The 27,184-nt window shown below is 30.5% G+C and overlaps 2 protein-coding genes across 5 annotated transcripts in view; one reads left to right on the forward strand and one right to left on the reverse strand.

The window, feature by feature from the left end:
- LOC139512219 (tudor domain-containing protein 5-like) overlaps nucleotides 1-27,184 on the forward strand; it is a 49,744-nt gene that overhangs the window by 12,896 nt on the left and 9,664 nt on the right. Inside the window, exons 11-13 of the mRNA XM_071299657.1 lie at nucleotides 1,061-1,139; nucleotides 4,333-4,413; nucleotides 5,296-5,439. Coding sequence (XP_071155758.1) covers nucleotides 1,061-1,139; nucleotides 4,333-4,413; nucleotides 5,296-5,439 — 304 coding nt within the window. The remainder of the gene's footprint in view (nucleotides 1-1,060; nucleotides 1,140-4,332; nucleotides 4,414-5,295; nucleotides 5,440-27,184) is intronic.
- LOC139512220 (E3 ubiquitin-protein ligase TRIM56-like) lies at nucleotides 7,102-26,165 on the reverse strand. 4 transcript variants are annotated; one of them, XR_011662207.1, is made up of 3 exons: nucleotides 25,759-25,943; nucleotides 10,285-14,338; nucleotides 7,102-9,951 (listed from the first exon to the last, which is right to left on the reverse strand). XR_011662207.1 is itself a non-coding variant. In XM_071299658.1 (2 exons), the coding sequence occupies exons 1-2, from the start codon at nucleotides 25,996-25,998 to the stop codon at nucleotides 12,090-12,092; spliced, it is 2,271 nt and encodes a 756-aa protein (XP_071155759.1). In that variant the 5' UTR covers nucleotides 25,999-26,165; the 3' UTR covers nucleotides 9,849-12,089. The 4 variants fall into 4 exon arrangements, 3 of the variants coding, with proteins under 3 accessions (XP_071155759.1, XP_071155761.1, XP_071155760.1); XM_071299658.1 differs by lacking the exon at nucleotides 25,759-25,943 and adding an exon at nucleotides 25,977-26,165 and having other exon boundaries at nucleotides 9,849-14,338; XM_071299660.1 differs by having other exon boundaries at nucleotides 9,849-14,338.

Raw genomic sequence — 27,184 nt, forward strand, 5'->3', positions numbered from 1 at the left:
TGGTTTCAGGGTTTATATCAGTCAGTTATACCGTGTGATGCGTTTTCAGATTTATCACTCGACAACTTCCTGTTTACCGAACACTTGTATCATTTTACACATAATAGCCAAGTTGAAAATTTTCGTCGCATTTTTCTCAGGAACTACTTGACAAGGAATTCTGAAATTTGGTTTAAGGGTTTATATAAGTCAGTTATACTGTGTAATGCATTTTCAGATTCATCACACGACAACTTCCTGTTTACCGAACACTTGTATCATTTTACACATAATAGCCAAGTTGAAAATTTTCGTCGCATTTTTCTCAGGAACTACTTGACAAGGAATTCTGAAATTTGGTTTAAGGGTTTATATAAGTCAGTTATACCGTGTAATGCATTTTCAGATTCATCACACGACAACTTCCTGTTTACCGAAATATTTCGGCGGGGTATCAACAGTGAGCAGTAGCTCACAGTTTACTTGTTTCTTCTAAATTTTGAAGGGCCGCCCAGTAAAATCTTGAAGATTCTTAATTTATTTTCACAGAGGAACCAAATAAATAGCTTTGAATTTGAACTGCTACTTAAATTATGTACCCAGAAATAAACAATATGAAAAAGAGATACATATAGCTGTTTATATCATAGTAAAAACTACAAGACAACACACCCACCAACAGTGACACCCTCCCCATACAAAAAAAAAATTATGTGATTTTATTATACATAAGACAATTACATGTATAATTAAACATGTTTTACAACAGTGACACTGACAATAAAACAAGCTAACCTAACACCAAAAGCACATAAATTTTATGAAATATTTCATGTAAAAGTAGGACCTGGAATTTAGGCTGTGGACCTTTCAGTTTCCAGTGTCAAAGGTCCTGGACCTTCCAGTACCAAATGTTAATTTGAACCCCTGTCCTTTCTTTCACGTTGTAATTTGAAATGTAAATCGTTTGTTTCACCTTGTTATTTGAAATGTAAATCCCTGGTTTCACCTTGTTATTTGAAGTATGAGACCTTGTATCACCCTATAATTTGAAATGTCATGTCTTTGTTTCACCTTTTAGGTCCAAATTTCTAAAACTGCCAATTCAGGCAATTCAAGGAAGACTGGGAAATGTACAACCAAATGGACCAGAGGGCCAGGTATAGTTTATTGAATAATTATTGTCATAGCAAAATATGTCAAATAAATTATGTGCATGGCATGTGTCTTGGTAATTATCAAGAGAGAAAAGAAGTAGTCACCAGTTTTATATGAATAGTTTATCTACAATTTTATTCTGTTACTATAATGATAAACCAAAAGAATGAATTTGCTCATTATTACACTCACACTGGCAAATTTGAAAAAAAAATGTCTTCAAAAGTTGATACATATGCCAAAGAAATAAAAGCCACATTTGGAACAAACAAAAGCTTGTCTGATTGGACAATTGAAAATCATTTCAAACTTAATAGAAATAAAGAATCTCTCAATCATAGTTTGGTCTCTAAACAATTATTAAAATCAGGCATCATTTACAAAGTTGAGGAATAACCGAAAATGTGTCCTTCACTGTTTTATTTTATGTTTATACTAGGCCAGAAGGCACAATGCTTGCTGGTGAAACATGATGACCAATAAAACCATTGTAATGTGGTAAAAATATTTGAGTGCGGTACTCTTTTTTACCTAATCCTATCAACACGGCTTAGCCCTATCACACAATCACCAATTCAGATGTTGGTTCACTTAAAGAATTTCAAGGTTGCAGAATATTTTATGTAACACTTGTTATACACAGCTTTACCTCTGTCTATCAATAGATCATTCTATCTGTATGTGTGTCTGTCTGTAAAGTAGTCATTCTATCTGTATGTGTGTCTGTCTGTCAAGTAGTCATTCTATCTGTATGTGTGTCTGTCTGTCAAGTAGTCATTCTATCTGTATGTTTGTCTGTCTGTCAAGTAGTCATTCTATCTGTATGTGTGTCTGTCTGTCAAGTAGTCATTCTATCTGTATGTGTGTCTGTCTGTCAAGTAGTCATTCTATCTGTATGTTTGTCTGTCTGTAAAGTAGTCATTCTATCTGTATGTTTGTCTGTCTGTAAAGTTGTCATTCTATCTGTATGTGTGTCTGTCTGTCAAGTAGTCATTCTATCTGTATGTGTGTCTGTCTGTCAAGTAGTCATTCTATCTGTATGTTTGTCTGTCTGTAAAGTTGTCATTCTATCTGTATGTGTGTCTGTCTGTCAAGTAGTCATTCTATCTGTATATGTGTCTGTCTGTCAAGTAGTCATTCTATCTGTATGTTTGTCTGTCTGTCAAGTAGTCATTCTATCTGTATGTTTGTCTGTCTGTCAAGTAGTCAATCTATCTGTATGTTTGTCTGTCTGTCAAGTAGTCATTCTATCTGTATGTTTGTCTGTCTGTCAAGTAGTCATTCTATCTGTATGTGTGTCTGTCTGTCAAGTAGTCATTCTATCTGTATGTTTGTCTGTCTGTCAAGTAGTCATTCTATCTGTATGTGTGTCTGTCTGTCAAGTAGTCATTCTATCTGTATGTTTGTCTGTCTGTCAAGTAGTCATTCTATCTGTATGTTTGTCTGTCTGTCAAGTAGTCATTCTATCTGTATGTTTGTCTGTCTGTCAAGTAGTCATTCTATCTGTATATGTGTCTGTCTGTCAAGTAGTCATTCTATCTGTATGTTTGTCTGTCTGTCAAGTAGTCATTCTATCTGTATGTGTGTCTGTCTGTCAAGTAGTCATTCTATCTGTATGTGTGTCTGTCTGTCAAGTAGTCATTCTATCTGTATGTGTGTCTGTCTGTCAAGTAGTCATTCTATCTATATGTTTGTCTGTCTGTCAAGTAGTCATTCTGTCTGTATGTTTGTCTGTCTGTCAAGTAGTCATTCTATCTGTATGTTTGTCTGTCTGTCAAGTAGTCATTCTATCTATGTTTGTCTGTCTGTCAAGTAGTCATTCTATCTATGTTTGTCTGTCTGTCAAGTAGTCATTCTATCTATGTTTGTCTGTCTGTCAAGTAGTCATTCTATCTGTATGTCTGTTTATCTGTCAAGTAGTAATTCCATCTGATGTCTTTCTATCTGTAACACACTTTAGTCATACATGTATTTGTCACAGCAAATACAAAATACAACTGTTTGACATTTTGTGTACCAAGGTTCATATAAGTACTAAAGCTAAATCATGGGACACCTTTACAGGTTGCTGTATCTTCACTTGCTGTTTGAAATATACATGTTAGTCTGTGTCATTTATGCATGTATTAGAAATTAACTTCATTTTTTTTGTAAGCCAATACAGATAATATCTTCTTTATATTGGGTACTTTGCCTTATTTTGTTTATTGGTGTGATACTTTTCAGATCTATCTCATTTCTTCTTCATGTTTTGTATGTTAATTTCATTACTGAATGTAATGTATTTCTTGCATTTTTTCTGTGTAACAACAAATCCGCGATTCTTTATACTGTGAAAGTACTTTTATTCGTGGGGTACCAATTTTCGTGGATTTCGTGTATGACTTTATCCATGAATTTAAGTGTCCAACGAAATTGTCCAAATGAAGACATGGAAAGATCCCCTTTAAAGGTTTGACTACTGATATGATCTAGAGAATATATTGAATAACCTCGAACCTGAGAAAATTTTAATAGCAGTCACAAAACTACAACTGTATGCAGGAATATACCCATTTTATCTTTGATAACCTAAAATCTACAACTTTTGATCTTTTAACTCTCATAAAAATATTTTTCTTCGATGAAAGTCAGATTTCCGGTATTGATATGCTAATATGATAAAGTGTTCATTTTATATCCTCATAGTTCTCGTACATATGGGAAATAATCATTTCATGCTGGGCTTGATTTTGATAAGAATTATTTGACAATTCAAGATACGTTTATAGCATTTGTTTACGATACTGATTTCTTTAGGTGACATATTTATGGCCTAATTAACACTTTTGATGTTCCTGACAGGTACTCTGTTGATCAATCTATTTGGGTTAATTAGTGTTGTCACTGCAATTTACACGGGTCAATGTTTACTTTGCAATTTCCTTCAATCCAGACTATTTGTAACCTTCGTTTCTAAAGGCTTTAATTTTTCAATTTTTTTGTAGAAAACTAAAATCCACGAATTTAAAAACCCACGAACATGTAAATAATGCTTAAACCACGAAAATTGATACCCACAAATTAAAGTACTTTCACAGTATTTGAAATCAAATCTAATAATGGTAAGCTTAACAACTTACTTATTGCCTATCAACTTTTACTTATGTTCAATTATATCATGTATATAGTTTGATAAGGACATTTCTTTTTTAGAAATGGACAATGAATGCAAGAAACAAACTACTTTCCATGTGTATAAATAAACCACTGGTGGCATTAGCAACAAAAGAAAAGGTAAACACAAATTAAAACTAAGATATTTTATTTAGCCCTTGCTACTAAGCAGTTGGGAGATATATAACTGTTTACCTGTCGTTCAGTCAAGAAAATATTTAAAGATGTGGCATGATTGCCAATGAGAAAACTTTCCACCAAAGTTCAAATGATGCGGATATAGCAATTATAGGTCAAGGTGCAGCGTTAAACATAAAAAAAAACCATACCACACAGTAAGCTAATTTAAAAAGGCCCAAAATGACAAATGTTTAATAGTTCAAACAAGAAAACTAAAAGCCTGATTTATTAACAAAACAATAAACAAAAAACAAATATGATACACAGAATCAAACTTCAGCCACTGAAGTATAGGCTCCTGTCTTGAGACAGTCACACAGATTGTGGCTGAGTTAAACAAGTTTGCAGCTCCCAAAGCCTCACCTAACCTGGAACTGAGGTGTAACAGCACAACATAAGAATACACTTTAAAAATTAGTTATGCGCTTAATTCATTAGATCGATACAAAGCTAAAAAACTTTATACCGGTATATGATATGCCAAATTAAAAAGGGCAGAGGTGGCTAAGTAGTTCACCTGCGGCAATCACTAGCCTGTCAATACTGAGGTTGTGAGTTTTAACCCATGCTTGTGACAGGTGTATTCGACTCCAATCTTTATTGACTATGATTTGCAGATTTCTCCCAGCACTCTGCTTCCTTCACCATGCTAAAGCGAAGGGTGCTGAAAATTGTATTAAGCACCAATGATCAATCAATAAATAAAATAACAGATGATTTGACCCCTATTTCACAATTTGCCTTACATGAAAGGATGGCATAAATGGGACATAATGTCCTAAGGACATATTCTTATTATGCATAATATATTTTTGTATTTAGGATAGAGTAATGTCCCTTGTTCTGGTAGACACTTCAGGAGAAGAGGATGTCTGTTACAATGACAAGCTTGTACAAGAAGGATATGCTATCTTCAGACCAGACGATCATACCACTAATCTGACAGGTCCTTCAGATGCACCAGAGGTAAATGTTAAGTGAATGATCTGACTCATTGTCAGTTTATTTTCGATTAATGAGTTTGACAGTTCTGTTCCTCTGGTATCTTTTGCTCCTCTCTTTCTAATATATGGCCAAGTTTTGAAGAATGAAAAAATTGTTAGAATAATTCACGCTGTAATGATGACATAATGGTGTACTTTGATGAATAGCATTCATAGAAGCTTTGTGTCGCACTGCCTTGTATGATTAAGTATTAAGTTGACTAAAATCTCATCTATTGAGATCCCTTGTTTCAACTGAAATTATTAATCATAAAGGTAATTATCTTCTAAATATATATGTAATATTTGCCACTTAAACATCATACCTGTCAACCTGTGATGATGAAAATGCAGGTCATGACCTGCATTGAAGAATCAAATCTCAGGTCATAACGCGTACAAACTTTTTCGAGCTGAATTTCAGTATTTATGGTACATTTTCTTATAACGTATATCAAAGATACCAAAACATCAATGCATGTTCACTTTGTTAAGTCATTTTAAATCATATTAAATATTATTTCATTGCACTTTTAAAGATTTTTATAAATTTGTGTAACTCAGTCTTATGTGCTTTACTTCTTGAGAATAAATACTACAATCATCAAGCACTAGAATTTAATGTAATTCTTAAATGTTTGAGACTAATGACTATGTAGCCTTTAACCTTAATATTTTCCATTAAACAAGGAAATTAAACTATGAAAAAATATAGTCATACAGTTAAAGGAAGTATAAATGTAAAAAATAATTTTCAACTTTTTAAAAAAAAATGTATAAAGGTATAAAAATAATGAAAAGTTATTTTTCAATATGTATTTGAATTTTATATTTTTATGATTTGATCTTTTTCACCCATAAAACGTAAATATAAGGAATAATTTTGAATGGTGGCAAATAAGGGGAAGTAACTCTAGTTCAGTTTGTAAACCAATTGACCAGACGGGTGCAATTTATTTACGACCTAAAGCTAAGGTAATTGGTGTTAATTAACAGTGTGTTTAACACCAAAGCTGTCAAGTGAAGCCATGCAATTAATGGGTCACTTAATTTGACAGTTTACATAGCTAGATGAACTTCCTGTTCATGGAAGAATTACGAATTTGCTGGTATTTCAAAGGAATATCACTTATGAAATCAATCTCAAGGCTAAGAAATACGGGTGAAATCGGGTCATTTTTTGAATTCCTGGGTTATTTCAATGACCCGGCGGTTGTTCCGGGTGATCCCTCAGAATTGTGAAAATCTCGGGTCACACCCGTAGAATACGGGTCAGTTGACAGGTATGAAACATGAAATACATGTAGTATCATTCAGCCAATTTTTATTTGCTAATTTATGGAAAAAAATACTTTATTTTCCGGTACTTTAATACCAGATTTACTTCTGACACAGAACAATTTTCCAGAAATCATGAAGAAGAAATTGGGTGTTAAATTTAAGGTTTTTAAGCCCTAGAAAATTTATATCCAATAAATACTTTGGCATGGCAGTATCTGCAGTAGATAGCGTACAGACCATTGGACTTTGTTGTGGCAGTTGTGTTGAGTTATTTCCCTTGCATATTGGATGTATAAACAGCCAATTTCATCTTTTATGCATCTCCAGGTTGTATTTTTGCAGTGGTTGTATAAAATAAACATAATGTTTATTTGTATTGAATTTTAATGATAAATCTAACTAAAACAGTTTAAAATATCACAACTAATACCTATAACAGTTTTGTTTAACTTTGTGAAATGGTCAATTGATCAGTCCTTACAGTCAAAAATACAGAATTTGTTGCATTATGGGAAAATGAAAGAAAATTCCTGATATTTATTAGATATCAATTTATTGATTCCTGGTTTTCTTGGATGGAATTTAAGCATTGTTTACTTGTTTGTTTGTTTTGATTGTTTCATTATACTTTTAGATACTAATTTTGACTACTATTAAAGGGACCAAACATTTTGAAAACATGCTTCACTAATAAAAGTATCTGTGGCATTTGTGGAAAAGAGGGGTTTGCTATGGTAGAAATATAAGTAATATCCGTTATATTAAAATTACCTTAATTCAATGCTTGCATATATATGGAAGAACTTATTTTCTCCAAATACGACTGATTATTTTACTATTTGAAGATGAAAAAATAAATTGTAAGATAATCATAGTTTTAATATAGTTGACCATTTAAAAATATCACAGATAAGTAAATGCAATTAGGCATACTAACAATCTTAAATAACTAAAATAGAAACTGACAATAAATACAGTGAAACCTGTATATAAACAACCCCATTATAAGTGTAGCATCAGGGTATATTAAGCAGGTGATTGTATAATTTGTGTTACAACAATGTTTAAACACAGAATTTTTGTTTAGGAATAAAATGAGATTGGGGTATATGTCAAATATGCATCCATCCAGTGACACAACTCTACAGAACATGTAGAGGTTAAAATAAAGGACTTCAGCAATAAACCACTGTCTATAGAGGATATTAAGCTCTAAATCAAACCAAGTCTTATGAGAACTGTAAATGAATTAATTACAAAAATACTAAAAAAAAATATGTTTTGACACAACAGTGCAGTTTATACTTTTCTTGTTCTCATGAATTGTTTAAGACAGGTAAAATGTTCACAAATGAGTTGTTTTAGACAGGTAAAATGTTCACAGATGAGTTGTTTTAGACAGGTAAAATGTTCACAGATGGGATGATATAGACATGAGTTGTTTTAGACAGGTAAAATGTTCACAGATGGGATGATATAGACATGAGTTGTTTTAGACAGGTAAAATGTTCACAGATGGAATGATATAGACATGATTTTTGTTGACATAGCAGGCCCGTAGCCAGGAATTTCCAAGGGGGGTATTTGGATTCACAAACTCGACTTTGACAGTCACAATTCGAACAAAACGTTGACTTTAACAGTGCTTTTTTGTTTTCAAAGTGGGGGGTTCATCCGAACCCCCTGAACCCCCCTGGCTACGGGTATGCATAAACGTTGTTTTGGACAGGTTTCTTGTTCACATGGGAGTTGATTTATACAGGTCTCACTGTTTTTCAGCTACATTCACATCATAATGTTAAAAAACTAATAACTATTACAACAAACATTCAAATGATAATGTTAAAAAAGAATAATTTCTGACAACTATATTTAAATAGGTAACAAATATAAAAAAAATCATGAAATGACAAATATCTTACAGCATTTTAAATATCAGAATGAAGAATAGATGTTCTATATTTATATGATTTGTAACTAGATTTGATGTCATTCATATTTTTTACAGTAAATTTTATATAGTTTTAGTTATGAAAGTGCACACATCTTTTTCTGTTGTACTAGCACTTGTATAAAAGTATTCTCTGGGTTGATAACAAAAAGATATGTCTTCCCAATTTCATTTTCATAAAAGACAAATATGGAAGACAATATCAGCTAATTTAGAAGAAAAACAGGGAATAGGCATTGTACATCATACAATGATATTGGTTCAGAAGTATCCACCAGGCTTTTGTTTAACTTACATTGACTGATTGTAAGTGTTTAAGACCTGTACTTTGCTATATCTTGGCTGATAATTATTATTGATGGAGAAAATCTAAGTATTCAAGAACTAACAACCTTCAAATTATATTGAAGGACATTTTCATAACTGAAAGCTAAATGTCAGATTGAGGAACTTAAAAGGGTCAAGTCAATCTTCTGAATCATTTTACATGTAACCAGATCAATTTCGATGTAATTAAAACAGTTTTTATCAAAATTAGATTTCCGAAACTCGTTAAGGGATGATTAACCATGGATTTTTTCCATCAGAAGCTATATGTTGCTATATTAATTACAATGAAATCAATGATTGAAAGTCAATTTTGACTGAGATAATAACATTCAAGGTAAAAATTGACAGTTGTAGTTTTGTAAATTACATTATAGATTATTGGGAATACAGATTAGTATGTCTGGTAGGCCATTAAATATTTGTAGCTGTTCAAAAGCATTAGATTTCAAAACATGTTTAGTTTAATGGCAATTGACAGACGATTTCATAATAGAACTTTTTGTTTACATTGAGGTTTAAAAAAGTTTGTAGATTTTTGCTCTTTCTACACAGAAAATATTTGACATTCAATCCTAATTATGAAACAAAGAATCATTTTGTCCAGATATAATTTTACATGCAAATTTTTACCAGATTCAGTTACAGCTATGCAGTTAAGTTTTGAACTAAATTTTATATTTACCAGACTTATGTATAGCTAAGTGATTAAGACTGCACTAAATTTTACCAGATTTTGGTAAAGCTATATAGCTTAGACTGCTAAATGAAAATTTTGACAGACATGAAACAATATCAACTACAGAAAATTTTAAGGATTAAACAAAAGCTATTAATCTTTAATAGGTAATGCATCCAATTGCCAAGTCAACTTCTTTGGTTAATACAATGAAAGAGAAGATGTATGTAGAATATAAAGGCACTCTTACCAGGGTTCTCGCTAAGGATTTTTGAAGGCGAGTCAAGGGACTCGTCATTTTTAGCCATGATGAGTCCAACAGCAAGAAGAAAATATTTTATTGCAATATAATGTAATATTTTAGTCTCCATTTCCTAACAGAGCAATGAAATGACATTAAATTCAGATCACTTTTAAACTTTTGCTATAAAATGATGATATTTGTGTTTAACTTATAATGTTCAGTTTATTCAAAATATTTCAATCTTGATGCATCTGTGGACTCATCAGTTTTGAAAATGGTGAGTCCAGACAGGATTTGATGAGTCCAGGACTCATGGACTCGCCTTAGTGAGAACCCTGTCTTACACATCAGTTTTATTATAAGATTCTAAGATTATATTTTGCTGGTATGTCTAGTAATTCCTTTTATGAAATCTATTTACATTTTTTTCACATTTATCTTGCAATTCATACATTATTACCTGTTTTTGCTCAATCTAATGTTTGAAAATGAACTTGATTCACCAGAAATAAAACTACCATGAATAGTTTCTATGAAAAGTCTTCCATGAAAATGTGTCCATATAATTCAGATTTCAGTACTATGCTCCATATGGCTTCAATGCAAGCATCCAAAGACTTACTATTTTTTTTTTGATTTCTAAAAAATTGTTAACAAATGAAGGTAATAATCTGTCACTTATCTTTATCAATAATTCATTTGATATTCTACATCGATTTCAATTTTTGTTTCCTCTCAAAAAAGTGTTTTTTTTATTGATTTTTTTCCCTGAGATGAATGTTTTAGATTAATTGAGTTCATTATGGCCATTATGAATTATCACCTATTGATGATGTAAATTACAAAATAGATAGAAGATTGATCTTATCTTTGAGATTAAAAACATCCCCGAGATTCTTTTGTTTATTCTAAACATGAAACACAACATTAAGGTGATGTCTTTAAACACCATTTAAAAAATAATCCATATAAGGCCTCATCAATTGATTTTTCATTCTTTGAAATAACCAGCATCAGTTTAGGAATTTTTTTTCGTAGGAGGGGGGAGGGATATGTTGTTGTGGGTTTTCTTTTCTATCTTTTCTATTTAAAAAAATTTATAGACTTATTTGGAAATTTATCTAGGTGAAAATTAGCATATTCAAAATAACAATGAATGATGTTTTTATTTCAAGAATAAGATCGGAATTTTGCATTATATTTAGCTCCCTCATGTTCCAAAAAAATTAGAATAAAATTTACATGGCCTAAGTTTTAAACAGCGTTGTCAGTAAGTAGAAATAAAGCTGGTAAAACAGCCAAAAGCTAAAATACTTTCATTTGACTTTTTAAAAATTCTTTTGAAAATATTGACATTGTAGATCACAAAGTTTTCCTGACATGGGATTTCTCTGTCATGTTGTTTTATGAAACAAGGAACTATTAAATGGAAATTGATCTTTTATGGGATTAAATCACACGACTTGACAATATTTTAGCCATTGTAAAAGTGTGATGACCTAAAAACCTATAGCATAGTAAAATAGACTGCCTTTAATAGAAATTTATTGTGTAATTTTAAGAGTATATTCCTTTATATCAACATGTGGTATTAATAGATCAATCAAGCAGAAAATTGTCATCAAGTTTATTCAGAATGTTCTCTTTTAAGTTTAACCTATATATTCCTGTTATGCATTTATGTCACGTCAAGTTTCCATTCCATGTGACATGTCATGGCGAACAATGGCAAATAAAAGTACTTTCAGGGGAAAAAATCGTAAGGGTAAAAGTACAATAAAATATTTTTCACAGATGTTTTCTTTCACTAATTTAACCATCTATTTCAATTTTGTGAATGCATTCTGTGATAATAAGAATTTAAAAGTACCCAGAATATTATTTTGTCTATTGTTATCATCTAAATTATATCTTTTTTTTGTGAAAATATGCCTAGGGGAAATCATTGCCAACATACTTTTGTTTTTTTTAGTGTTATCATCTAATATCATAATCTTGAGTATATCACATGGATTAAAAAAACCATGCATGCAATCATGGTAAAAGGAAAAATATAATTATAAAGTAACAAAACAAAATGTACTAGTTATTACAATATGAGAAAGACTGGAAATGGCACTATTGAATAACAAATAAAATACAGTAACTGGGTCAGAGATACTCATAATATTTCATGGTACCTTCTGGCATCACAATCACAAGTAGTTTATCTGGTAATGTTCCCACAAATCTTGGAATGTCATCTAAAAGAAACGATTTCTTTAAATGGCCCTTGCTGCTCAAAATGTCTATTCGACCCTCTCGTTTGTCCGTCACTATAATGTTTCCGTATTTGTCAATACTTATTAAATCTGGCCCCTGATAAATTTCTCCCTCCGTGTCACTGTTTCCATATTCAAAAATTAATTCTCCCTTAAGATTAAATGCTATGACAGTATTGCTCCCTGGATCAGTCACCACCAAGAGATTGTGCTTGTTGTCAACAGCAACACACTGCGGTTTCTCTAATAAGTATAGTCCAAATTCATGAAAGTCATCATTCGTAATTCTTTTTGTGAGAAGACCGTCTTTACTATAAAATGCAATATTTCCTCCCGACTTAGCTGACTTTCCATGATGACTTCGTAATTTAGCGTAACGATTTGAAGTGACTATGATACTGCCTTTATTGTCTGCAGTTACAAAATTTAGACCAAAACTCTCAATATTGCTGTCGGAAAGAATGTGTCCAGTTCCGTCATTTTCTAACACCCTCACTTTGAATCGGTTGTCTCCTCTTGGAATTGTCATGGCAACCTTTCCATCACTGGAAATTGAGTGAATGTTCCAACCATTGTCTACATGAACTGTTCCCTTGACAATTCCTCTTTTCTCAAGAACATAGACCATTTGGGAACCAGTTGTTGTTGTACCAATGATCATGTCTCCTTTGCTATTAATTCCGATCCCTTTTATGCACTCTCTTTGAATGACCGCTGGAAGTTCTGTTTCTTTTTTTGGTTCTCCTAATTCAAAGCAGTTTTCAGCCTCATATTCTGTCTTTTCAATTTCTTCACTGAATTTAACATTTCTAAAATTCTCACTGTTGTTGCTAGCACTGAGCATGTCCGAGTCTGAACCGCTGTTGTACTGGGTTTCTTGAGCTTGGTTGAATATTTCTTCTAGTTCAGGTTCAGTATTTTCAGCTGTATCACTACCATGACTACCATGGCCATTTTCCAAATTTAGGTGATAAATATTTGCATTAGAATCCTTACGATTTTCTGTTGTATCCGTTCCCTTTTCAGACAATTCTCCAAATAAATTACAGATTGTTTCCACAGTAACATTTGGTTTTGTCAATTTTATTGTCAGTGTTTCGACTTCATCTGTGCCCAATGTTTCTTCACACAGTTCACGAATTCGATAACCAACTTTCTTGCGTAGGAAAACCTTTTCTTCATAAGAACCATAACTCAATAAATTTTCTGTAAATTCTTTCACCCCATTGATAGATTTTAAATGCATCTTGATATCATATCGCCTATTTGCTATTTCATCCTTTTTCTGGGTATTTCGTTTGTTAACTTCTTCGATTAGCATATTTTCATACTCTGTGATTAAGTCTGACAAAAATTTTGTTCGTTTTTTCACCACTTTATGCAGTTCTTTTGTTTGGTTTTGAATGACCTCTTCACTTTTGTCAAGTCTGAGTAATGCATCGTCTAATTCTTTCTCGTCATCATTTAATTCGTCCAAAGGATCCTTGATCTTACTTTCAAAATGTCCGGCAACAGTTGTCAGTTCTGCACAGCGATGGTTGCCATGGTTATTCACATGGCAGTCGGCACAAATGAGCAAGTCACAGTCTATACAGAACACAGCACCAATATCCATAGCGTCATAAAGTTCACAGCACTTTGGAATCACATGACTATTTTTAGCAAATCCTTCCTCCTGCTTGCTTTCCACTCTAGCATCGTACTCATCAATTGAAATCAGGCTGTGGTTATCTGTTTCCTCTGATGTTTTATGGGATTCCGTACACGTTGGACACAAAGCATTTTCACACACATCACAGAAAGTTACCGCATCCACAAAGTTTCCAGCATTTTTACAAAACCAGCAGAGTGTCTGAGGTTTTAGATTTGTTGAACTAGACACTTTTGAAAGCCTCCTGGCAAGAATATTCTCAGGTAAAGGTGCAGCGTCTTGTTCGTTCTTTATTTCCGTAGCACACACTGGACAAGGGAAGTAATTATCTTCATCAATATTTTTGTCAATATGTCCAGATATGCATGGATTGCAGAAAGTATGAAGACATGGCAGAAATTTGGGTTGTTTGAATTCCTCTTCACAAATAGGACAACAAAGGTACTGTTGTGGAATGACCAGTTCCGTCTGCTCCAACTCCATTCCGTCTGCAATAGAAAAAATAGGGAATTAAAATGGATTGTTTTGGTACATGGTTTTAATTTTTATGGGACCTCATATATCTAAAACATTAACCCACACAAAAAGTCAGTTGTCCACTTCAAAGTGATAAATTTTTCATTTAAAAAGATGTTTTGTTGCATTTAGTATGGCACAAGTAGGGCAATTATTTATATACTTGACAAATAAAAAATGTTTCCTCAGATTAACACCCTGATCATCAATCATCAATATTGGAAGTCATCATCTATTGTATGTACACAATTTTGATTTGCAGAGTTATTTAATGGTTTGGCAAATATCTCAGATTTAAATGCACTTTATTTTCACTCTATACATGCAAATGAGTTGATTTTATTGGAGTGCAAGTAGAAATAATATATACAGCCAAATAAAAATCTTTTAATTCTTGAGAATTTTTTAATTTTGATTCCTTTATATTAATATTTGTCATCCATGTCAAGATTTTATATTTTGAAGTACAACATTTTCTTTTCAACTCTAGCTATGATGGTCTTATTTTGATGGAGGGTTAATACTTGGTGTTGGATGTTTCTAGGACTGATATGGAAAAAAATAAGTTTCAATATTTTCGCCATTACTATTAGCTTACAATGCACATTACTACTGCATATAATTATCAACATATGCCCATCAGACAACATAAATTTGTGTCCACACTTTTCATATATAGTTATAAAAGAAAATTACTCATAAACTTCTTATAAATGCTCTAATTCCATCTGATACTGATGCTTTGTATTATATATAAATACCAAAGTGGTTTCGTGCTGCTTTGAGATGTCATATTGATAAGAAAAACTGTGATGTCATAATAACACGGCATGATATATAATAGATGTCATTTGGTATTTTTTATTTAATTAAATTATAATCAGGCTATGATAATTGCATGACTATCAAGTGTTTGAAATCCAATTTAATTACATGTAAAAGAATTGTGTTTAATATTTGGATAAGGAAATTTATAATGATGGCCACAATCAAAGTTCAATTAGATCATCATTTGCCACATTTTATGGTGGGTTACTGTTTGTGAGCGCCAAGGAACAATTGTTAAAAGAGAGTTTATCTTGAATATCTTTTGGGTTGATGATTCATCTTGTATTATTGGGTGGCTGTTTCAATTCCTTTAATTCATATATTAAATTTACTTCATGCTTACATATTATCCTTTAAAACAGTTTTTATTCTTTTCTCTTATGCTTTTATTCTGGGATTTCATTTACGTTTTAATCCCTTAGATATTTGATACAGGTAATAAAACGTCTACTTCAAACATTGATGCATATATATAAACTATTTGGAAGGACTGTTTAATGCAATGCATTTTCATTTGAAATTTAATATTCATTTAGAGGTAACATATATAAAATAAGACAGAAACACACAAAACGGACATTTGTAACAATATACAGTAAAAGCAGAAATTTCGTCGAGGATTTAATTTAGTTTATTTTGCGGAAAGAATATATCCACGAAATTAAAAACCCCACGAAAATTTAACCTTCATATAATATCACTTCCATTTAATGGGAAACACAAAATTATATCACCATGAAATCTTATAAAGTGACAAAACCAGGAAAATTTAACTGCACGTAAATGAATGTTTCTACAGTTATTTGTAATGTTTACTTTAATTTATGTTAGGAAGGAAATGTATTATTCTGTCTTCTTTGAGGTGGTCATTGGCATTTAACAATGAAACCGATGATACTTTATTGAGTGAGCTTACTCAAACAAGATAAAATATTTCTGTCAGTCAATTAATCTATATCTAATTCTCGTCCATTTAAAGTTTTGTTTGCCCTACTATCACCAAATGAATGGTAGTTAATTCATATTGACCTAGCAAACTATTCCTTATTATTGACGGTATAAACAGGGTTTAACCTTTCTTAATATCTGGTGAATATTACATGTGTGGTTCTTTACATCTTGTTAAAATATTATCGTAGTTTTCCATAAGAGGTGATCGTAGGATTAAAACTTGATTGAATCACAGTAAATTATATTCACTTTCCTGTGTAAATGAGACATTTATCTTGTTAACTGAATTCAACAGTATAAATAGTACCAAGTAAAATTAACCGTTTTGATTCATATGTTAATATGTTGCGATAATATTTCAGTTTCATTTAAAAAAAGAGTTATTTATAAAGCGGCTACAAAGAATGTATTGTATATGTATGGACGAAAGCCAAATCTTTCATTCATTGGAATATTTAGTTCTTTTAATTATGTTTTCCCCGCATTTTTTTTTTTTATAGCCATTGAAAGAGTTTAAATTTTTTGTCAATTGTGAATAGGTTAGAATAAGGTGTAAATCTCAGTAAAGTTTATTAAGGCACAAAGTTAATATAGAATTAAATTTGAGTTTTGTTTTTTTGTCAATTAATTTGAAAAAAGTATACATGAAAAGGAAGTTTTGATTACTGTGGATTCATTTATTTTTGTGGGTACCAATTTTTGTGGATGAAAGAAAAATTGCATGTTCATGGACATTTAATTAAGTGGTTTCACACGCCTTTAGAAAAATTTGTCATTCTTTGGAACAGTTAATTTTGTGGTTCACCTTTACCCACAAAATCCAAGAAAAATTGGTATCCCAGGAATAATAATGAATCCACAGTAGTTAATGATTAACAATAGTCAGATAATTTTAACACATAAATCTAAAGTAATGTAAAGGAAAAAAGGGGATGTTTAGATTCCAGACAATTTACATTAAAAGAATAATGCAACATTAGCTATACTACATAGCAGTGAGGAAATAAATAAGAAAAGAGATTTTCTAGACCAATCTGTGGATAATATGAACCTCTAGCCAAAGTCTACAGTTATTTTAGGTACTTTGGAAGTATTCGTTTCCCCATATAAGTGAAGTCTGATTTAAGGTAATTTGGAGGGGGGCTCAGATAAATTACAGTAGTTTTTAATGGAATGACTTTAGATTACAAAGTTGGTAAGTTTTGATTGGCATGTTTCTCTGGCAAGCAATAAGCAAATAAAAAATTATCAATTTAATATTTTGACTTATTTATTAGAAAGTAAATAATAAGGAATAAACATGAATTGTAACATTACATTAAATTCATGTAGAAACCTGATATATAGTTCTAACCTTGATTTCAATTTAAAAGCATATTTCAATAAAAGCAATTACCGGTTAATTTATATATGTTGATGTCTGGGTGTTTAAACTATTAAATCCTAATATATAAAATATTGTGGCAAATATTTTTAATCATTTTATGAGACAGTGCTTTTAGTTTTTATAGTTTGAAGTTAAGAGAAATCTAAATGGGATGATCTTTAAAACTTAAAGGAATATATGTGAAAAATATGAAAAGTAAAATTCTTTGAAGTAGATTTGAATAGCAAATAACAAAATTGAAAAAGCACTTAAATTTTTTTAATGGGGTTAAAGATATCAATTAAAGGGGGAAATTGCAGAATGAGTACAAAAGGTGTAGGGCTATTGTAAAAGTTCAGTGACCAAAAGATAAATTATTTTACTTTACTAAAGTTTTTGAACTGCATTTAACATCTTATTCTAAATAGAATGTGAATTTAATTGAGCCTTCCTTTTTTGTCAATTAGTTATAATAACAAAGAATGTATTGTATAAGTATGGAAGAAAGCCAAATATGTTATTCATTTGAACAGTTTGGACTTATAATTAGGCTTCTACCACTTTATTATAGTTATTGCAACAGTTGTATTAGCCCTAAGTTGATAAAGAATTCTTAGTTGATTTTTTTTGTCAATTCGTTGCAATAAGGTATAAATTTTAATAAAGATTTGATTGATAAATGATCAACAAATGTCAGATAGATTTTACACTTAAATTTAAGGTATAATATAAAGGAGAATATGGAATATTTGCATTACTTTCATTATGCATTTTATTGATGCATTAAAATCTATTAGTACAAATATGCATTATGTAGATCAAATCTGTGCAATTTGTCAAAGTAATAGTTAAATGATACTGGAATGAAAAACAAGTAAAAGTCTGGATTGTATTGACACAATATATGTGTCTGGCTAATATTTTAGTACTAGACAGGATTTTGCAAAAAAGTCACTGAATTTCAAATAAAACTTGAAGTAGACTTGAACCATTATGGAAACTGTAGTGTTTACAATACAGTAATTTAGTTTACAAGAATGCTCATGTATTTTCCTTCACTTCCAAGTAATTTTGAATATTCTAAATCTGTTGTTTAAGCTGCAAATGAATCTTAAAGCAGACTTGAACCCTTGTACTTGGAAAATATATTGTTTACAGTAATAATGAACTATACAAGAATAATGTTTTCCTTTAGTCAAATTTTTTTTGAATATTTTAAAAATAAAAATGAAATAAAATCAATTCCAATCTCCAATATAATAAGTTTGTGTGCTGATAATGAGTTAAGTTCTTACCTATGAGGTACATAGAATAGTTAAACCTAAAAATCTCAGTACAGTGGAAAACAAACTTTATCAACCTGTACGTCCTACAGTGAAAGTAAAATTTAAATTTTGTATACCTAGTGTTTATTTTGTCATTTAAATCTCCATGTTTTATGTTTGAGTGTAAAGATTTGGCAGAGTGTCAACGAGGCTTTATTGATAGAACCGTTACCCGTTAATAACTAAACATTGGATTAATATCTCTTACCTATTGTAATAGGGGGATAATAACGTACAGGTATTGTCAGTCAAGAGAAGGGGTTATTAGCTGCCTTTTATAGTAGGTGTTCTCGATTGTTAGCACCCATTTATTTATGAATAGACATAATTGGGATGGATTGTGTTAGCATGTGCTTGTTCTTAGAGGGTATTTTAACCTTCTGGTTAGTAATGACTTCATTGCAGTTTATAATTGTAGAGCATTTCAGCTTCCTGCTGTTATGCTGTTTGGTGATTTGTGATAATGGTATTTGACTACAGGGATGATATTTAAAGTATTATAATGGTTAGCAGCAACTGAATTAAATGGGCTTTTGACATGTCATGGGGGGAAGTCACACGGTCCGAATTAATCAATAAACCCCCACCCCCCCTTTAAAAAAGTCAGCTTAATTGCAATTTCATCCTTTATTATTTTTCTAATCATCCTATTTATGCTTGAAATATTTTCCAATGGACCTTAGTAAAAAAATTAAAAATCAATCTATTCTAATTTTTTTTAATTTAGTAACTAGTTAAGTTCGAGGATATAGACCTTAACTAATGAAACTTAACAAGTTCTCTGGTGCATCTTTCAATATTGGTTCCAGGGTTGTTTGAAATCAATTAGAAACAGAATAATAGCAATAGATTTGACAATTTATATCTAGCTGTCAGAATCACCTGACTGTAACTTCAATATTTTTAATCAATATTTGTTATTGCCAATTTGTTTTATATTTTATACAGATATGTTTTACTGCTTATTGCAGTTATAAGACTTCAGGTTTACCTACTGATGAGTAACATAGACTGAACATCATTCAAAACTTTCCAGTTTTAGCCATTATATGTCAGGTTATAATATATGTAGGCCTAAGTTCACATATTTGAACAACGATATCAAGAGGTATTTTTGAAATTTTTGAGACTTTTTTTCCAGGACTTGATTACTTGTTTTAAATGCTACATATCAATGAAACTATGATAATATTAAATAATTGATTTAAACTTCTTCAAAATTCCAATTAAAAGTTTGGAATAAGGACTAAATTTTGGTAAGCATGCTGGTTTTATTACGTCAATTTAGATGAATAATGTATGGCCACAAAGATTTATAATGTGTGTTCAGCTTTGGCATTTATAAAACAAACATATATGATTATTTAATTTTTAATTAAGCATTATACAAATCTACCCAAGGGATATTGCATTATTTGATATATAATAAATGAAAAAAAGATTAATAATTCAAAAAATTCCAATGAAAAGTTTGAGATAAGGACTGAATTATTGTTATTTTATTTTTAACGTTATTCAAATACACCTAAGGGATATTGCACAATAAAGCTTTGGTATTTAATTACGAAACAAAAATATTTGATTATTTTATTTTTAATTAAGCCTTATACAAATACACCTAAGAGATATTACACAATATTACAGAATACATAGGGTTTATGGATAAGGGTGTTTAATCTGGTTGATACAATTTAAGTATAGGGCTTAAGGTTCAATGACCATATGAAAAAATAATTTGATTACTGATTATATTTAAACTTGGTAATGTGATTAAATCAGTTAACTGGTATTAAAATGGGCGTTGTTTGACCTTAGCATGCACATGATATGTGTTTTAATAAAGGATGGCCATTTTTGGTGTTGAAATCCTTAGCATTTTCAATTTTTTTTCCTATGCTGTAAAAAGTATGAAAGAGGAGTTATTTTCTGTAAGACTGACTATTTGATATTCATGTTTGCTGTTTGTATAAATCCCTGGAATTATGTGGATATTAGGTTCACATAGTCCTTGTTACGAGGATTGGAACTTGGCTGCAATTTTTAAAAGCAATTAATGAGAATATTTTCTTTGTCTTGATTTTCAATTTGAACTGATAAAAGATCATCAGTTTACTTAAAAATAATTTGCTTAAGTTACAGACCAATACATGCAAAAATTTGAAAAAAAAACAGCAATGTAATCATTCCATTTTAAATATCTAAAATATCTATGAATTTTTTTTTTTTTAAATCTACAACATGTTGCAAATAATTTACATTTCCCTTTTCACTATTCAGATGTACCAAGAAGTACCCAAGGACTCTAGAGTAAATGCAAATAAAGAAGATTGTCAAGAGAAATAAAATATCACTCATTCTAATCACTCAATACATTTGATAATAATAGAAAGTTTACCCTTTTCAATGTAATGAAAAAGATTTTACTAGTTATATCAAATCAGCATATTTCATAGAATTATTCTCTTATTGACATTTCAAATGAATTATTTTCTAACATAAATCCCTGCTAATGGATATTAAATCTGTATAAACTTTAAAATACAGTTAATGTAAAACTCTGTAAAATTTGAAGATGATCGTGTGAATTCTAAATAAAAGATTTTCTACATACAGAAAGCATATAGACAAATGTTGAAGCAAACAGAACTCCAACCAATGTTAAGATTATAAAAAGATTGAATAATACAACCATTTATAATTACTGTTTACAAGACTATACTCTGAGGCGATGAGATAAACCCATAGTGCAAAACTGAAGGTCTAAATGCAAAAAAAATATAAATATGAAGTATGAAATAGAATATTTTCAATTCAACAGTCTGCAGTCATGAACAATCCAATAACATTTTCTTTTTTGTCTTTTTATGCCCCATTTATGGGCATTATGTTTTCTGGTCTGTTCGTTTGTCTTTTCGTTCTTTCGTCCCACTTCAGGTTAAAGTTTTGGTTAAAGTTTTTGGTTGAGGTAATTTTTCATGAAGTTGAAGTCCAATCAACTTGAAACTTAGTGCAGATGTTCCATATGATATGATCTTTCTAATTTAATGCCAAATTAGAGATTTCCCCCATTTGCACGGTCCACTGAACATAGAAAATGATAGTACGGATTGGGCATCTGTGTACTGGGAACACATTCTTGTTCTTATCTGTTTGTGCATACATACGTCCCGGAATTTTCCATTCTCTTTCTTTAGTTGCGTCAACCAAACATTACAAATGTTATGAAACTTATACATTTTTTTTTTTACCACAAAATGCAGATCAAGTTTGAATTTTGGTGGTGTCACTTTTATCGTTTTAGAGTTTTGTCCCTTTATAAATTGAAAAATTGGTGAATATTTCATTTTCATTCACCAAATGTTATGAAATTTATATTCAATGCTTATTACTATAAAAATGAGACCAAGTTCAAATTTAGGTGGTGCCCTTATTACCATTCTTTAATAAGTTATGTCCCTTTATTACATATTATGCTTGCAGGGGCATCAACTTTGCTGATTCTTAATTTATTTTTAACAGAGTTGCACTCAGTGCATGGATTTTAAGTTATGCACATTATCAAATATTTATTGTGTTATACAATAATGCATTCAGGACAACAAAAAGTCTTATTTTAAACCATATCATCAAAATCTAATTATAACCAATACAAATATACTTCTGTACAGATATTGGAATATAGACTTGGAATGCACTTGATCTATGAAATTGAAAAATGGAAAGTTCTGTAATAATTGAGTACAATTATATCTCCCACATGGAAATAATTAGACATTTTAGAAGTAAACAAATGACCTAGAATGAATGGAAATTTAACCAAGTATTTCTCTTCTTTAAATGGAAAATATTTTGATAATTCAAAATTTCATTACAATGTTAAAGGACTTTAAAAATGTTTTCCAAAAGCCAAAATGGAATATACTTGTAACACAATAGTCTACTTTTGAAAAAGGACTTGGTAGAAATAATGCTGTTTAAAGATTCATGGAGAAAAACTGCTTTTGTTTCAAACTGTTATCAGTTTGTCTTAATTGAAGTACAAAATGTATACATTCCTGAAATTTTGTTTTAATGATGTTTTCATACATTTTCTCATGTGTGGAAGCCAAATTGTGTCCCCTCTCAGATCATAACCATATCACCATGCACACACTGCATCACGCTCCTCAAAAACAAATATTTTTTGAGTAAATGACATATGAAAGACCTACAATGTTGGCCAGTAATTCTTGTCGTCTTTGAAGTCCATTTGTTTGGCATTTGTAAAGTCAAGTGAAATGCATTGCCTTAATGAAAGAACTAAACACTAAACAGTATAGATTTCAGATTCCTGACATGATTATTAACTGGTGCTTTTTGATACTTGCATAGTGAACTAAATTACATGTCAACAATTTTTAAGCACTACTCTTACATTTCATTAATATTGATATGCTATCAGCAAAAGAAAATTGTTTAATTAGAATAGTGCCAATGTTGTCAATATAACAGGTAATGTAAGTGTTACAAACGATTTGTAATTACATATGAGAGCTTTTGGATGTCATACATGTGATCCAAACAATTTGTATTAATTAGTTTTAATGGGAAATTTGAGATTGATATCTCAGCTTGAAATATTGAGTGTGTTGCATAAATATTTCATATGCGCAGAAACAATTTTCAGTCAACTTATTTTATTATAAATATTTAATAATCTCTAGTGTATTGGATTTATATTTGGTTACAGTCTCAGACAAGTTTAACTTTGAGAAAAAAACTTTACTGACAGAGTAGCAAAATAAAAATTCATACTGTAACTGAACAGACATCTCCTGTAGTTATGGTATGCATGTAAGTGTTCAGACCTATCCCACTTATCATAATATTTATGTTTCTTACCCCACTATGATTTCGCACATTGGTAGCTAAAACAAAGTATTCTTGAATGAAAAATATTGAGAGGTTTTATATGTATACAACTTTGCCATGTTTGACCGTAACAAATATTTTTACAAAGTTTAAATGCTTTGATCAACATTCTTAACTTTATTTGGCTTTAATCCTGTTGACCATTTGACCATAAAGAACATATCAAATTTGATTTTATAGGTGCGCTTATTCATTATTGACGGATCTTATACAATTGTATCTTAAAAAAGCTGGAGAATGGGTTCAAAACTGTAAAAGTCAAAGATCAGGGACCTTTTGATGTCATTCACCATAAGTTATGCCCCTTGAAATAAGATTATTAGTAAATTTTAAATACAATAACACTAATAAAGTCCATGCATAAGGTCTTATATCTTAAGTTCAAAGATCAAGCCACATTTAATGTTATTATAAGGATTTTCTTTACTCTTTCACTGATCTAGTTGTGCTAGATTCAAACGGAGGCTCTTTAAGAGAGGATTGGTGGGATTCCAACTATATTTCTTTTTCTCAACATAACCCCCCCTTTTTTTAGGAATATATTTAGGTAAAACAAGTGTTCAATCACACCTTTTTTTCATCAAACTACTGTTGGATTCATTTATTGTTGTGGATAACAATTTCAGTGGATTAAGGAAAACTTGCATATTTGTTGTTATTTGATTTCATTAATTTTGCCAAAGTCTTTAACCATTCCTTTAGAAAATTTATAATTTGTTGAACATTTTAATTTGTGATTCTTGTTACCAGGACATGCAGAAAACTTTACATTCAATGAGTGATATTGAATCCACCTTAATAGAACCAGTCATATCTGAAATTAGCTGCAGAACTGTAGCTCTCAGGTCCTCTTGATATTTTTTGACAATTTGTGGAGTATTTATTGACATAAGAGCTATATGGTTCTCCAGCTAGTCTGAAATATGCCTTCAGCTCACACCAATCTTACCACAACCATGTTCAAATAAACCATTAAAATCAGAGTTGGTATGCAACAGTTCATACATTATTATAAGAAAAACAAGAAAATCCTAAGGGATGTAGCAACGTCAATCAAAGAAGGACAAATAACAAAATGGCTAAATAAAAAGATTGAAAGAAAATATGTAAAACCCACTAAAGTTCAGCAGCATGAAGTCATTACTATTACTAAAAATTAGAAAACTAAGGACAAATGGTTCGTGCCGTCAGTCATCTGTAATGTAATTCCAATGTTCTTTGATAGTACATCAGTATTATTTGTTTTCTTAAAATTTTCTAAGACACAACTTCAACTTGAATTTTACTTTTTTAGGTCAGTAATTTCATTGTAAGGTAAGCAGAAACTCTTTCTAATGGAAATTCTGAACGTAAACACCAACTTTGAAATACCCTGTCAACTGAGATAGTATAATGTTTCAGAATCATAACTTGCATGAATGTTTCAGGAAAGAAGAGTGAAAGAGAGAGAGAGAAAAAAAAAAAATTCAAAAAATTTATATTTTAGTTTGCGTAAATCTTGATAAAACAATAGTCTTTTGTTGTTATATATTTGAAACCCTGTAACACCTTAGTCAGGTGGTGCTGTAAGGGTGATGTTAAATCCTGACTATAAAAAAAAAAAAAAAAAAAAAAAAAAATGAATGTTTCAGTGACTTTTGGTTTGAAGATAAAGAACTGTAGGTATTAAAATAATAAAGTTTGTATCTTTATATTACCAAAGAATGAATTAAGTTACATTTTGCATTTTGAAAAAATTAATTTAAAGTTAATGATCGAATATCTATGCAGTATACTCTTTATGAGTTTTACTGGTAAAATACCAGTTATTATATTTACAGTATTTTATATAAAGTCTTCATTCATCTTCAACATTTACTACTATTATTGAGTGCAGAAATGTTACCATCCTGTTTTTAGTGCAATGCAAATTGGAATAAACTTTTAAATAAAAAATAAAAAATAAAAACAGAAATAAATATTTCACTATTTTAATTTTAATTGAATGCGCATAAAATGTTTAAATATTTACCTGTTAGTTTGTGAGTATCACTTCATATCTCATCAGAATTTAATTAAAAACAAGTCCCTCTTCACCTGTCCCAGGTAAAGTGTTTACCTTGATTCAGCCAGGTGAGAAAGGCTGTGGCAAAAATATGTCAACGGAAAACAAGTGATTACTGCCAAGTTATTGCCGTAATCGTAATCTAAAACCATTAATCATCACCCATAGATAAAATAATTTTATACCTGTAACTCCGCAGGTCGCCATGCGTGCAGAAATCGTGGACGTTTTCTAAATGAAGATGTACTGTCAGGAGCGTACTGCTATACAGATTAAAAACTGGTTTCCAATATTTAAATTTACATAGATTTATATTGGCAGGAAGGCTGAGTTAAATGTATTGATCTTTTCAATAAACCTACTACAATGTTAAATAACTTTTGTAAATGGTCAGTAGACTGTACCGTTAATTCATTTCAATATTAGATGGATAAATAGATGCACTTCTATCTTAAAATGGATGTTTTCATGCATGAATTTGAAGATATATTTTAGACCTCAAACTTTAATCAAGTCTGTGCAGTTAGAGAATTGCGGTATTTCGGGTCCGGTCATACTCATGATACTGAGGGGCTAATTGTGAACTATAGAAAATAAAATATATATAAATGTCACTCTGACTTAAAATTTGACTTAATTTAATATCTCCGTTGTTCATTCTATGTTTATGATGACCCTAAAACATACAACTATGTTATGACAAAAATAACCCTAAAACACCTTTTAGAAACTCAATTAAGAAAGAAATATCTGTTATAAATTTGCTTTTTAATGCCTCTGCATAAAAGTTTGGGATATATTAATTTACCTTTGTCATACATTTAAGACATATAGTTTATAAAATTGAGAATGTCCATCAAATTTCTTTTACAGTTTAAAAGCAAGATCTATTTTATTTTGTATAGCATTTTTACATTAACTGAAAAATGGGCAACACATGTAATTAAGAGCTGTTTGCAAAGTAGATTTGGAAAAAAAATTCAAACTTAAATATTAAATAACCTGGGTTGAAAAAGTAAAAGTTACCATTTATTTGTAGTCTGCACAAGTAACTTTAAAAAAAACATAAGATATCAAAAAAATAATTTGAAAAATCTGGAGCTATAAGGACAGTGCTAATTTCTTGCTATTCCCCCCCCCCCCCCAAAAAAAAATAAAAAAATAAAAATTGTGAAAACAAAATCTTCTTTCAATTTGTGTGGAAAGAATTTGTGGTGTTCTTGTCTATGAGACGCACAAAAAATTAAAAAAAACAAAACCCAAGAGATCAATAGGTTAGCATACAATTACCAAGATATCTCTTAATTGAAATTCAGTTTGACAAAGGTCATCTTATTAGAGAATGGCTGAAGCAACATAACATGTAGTTTATGTTTTCTTGATTTAAAAAGAA

Source organism: Mytilus edulis, chromosome 2 (assembly GCF_963676685.1).
Source record: "Mytilus edulis chromosome 2, xbMytEdul2.2, whole genome shotgun sequence".
Taxonomy (NCBI): Eukaryota; Metazoa; Mollusca; class Bivalvia; order Mytilida; family Mytilidae; genus Mytilus; species Mytilus edulis.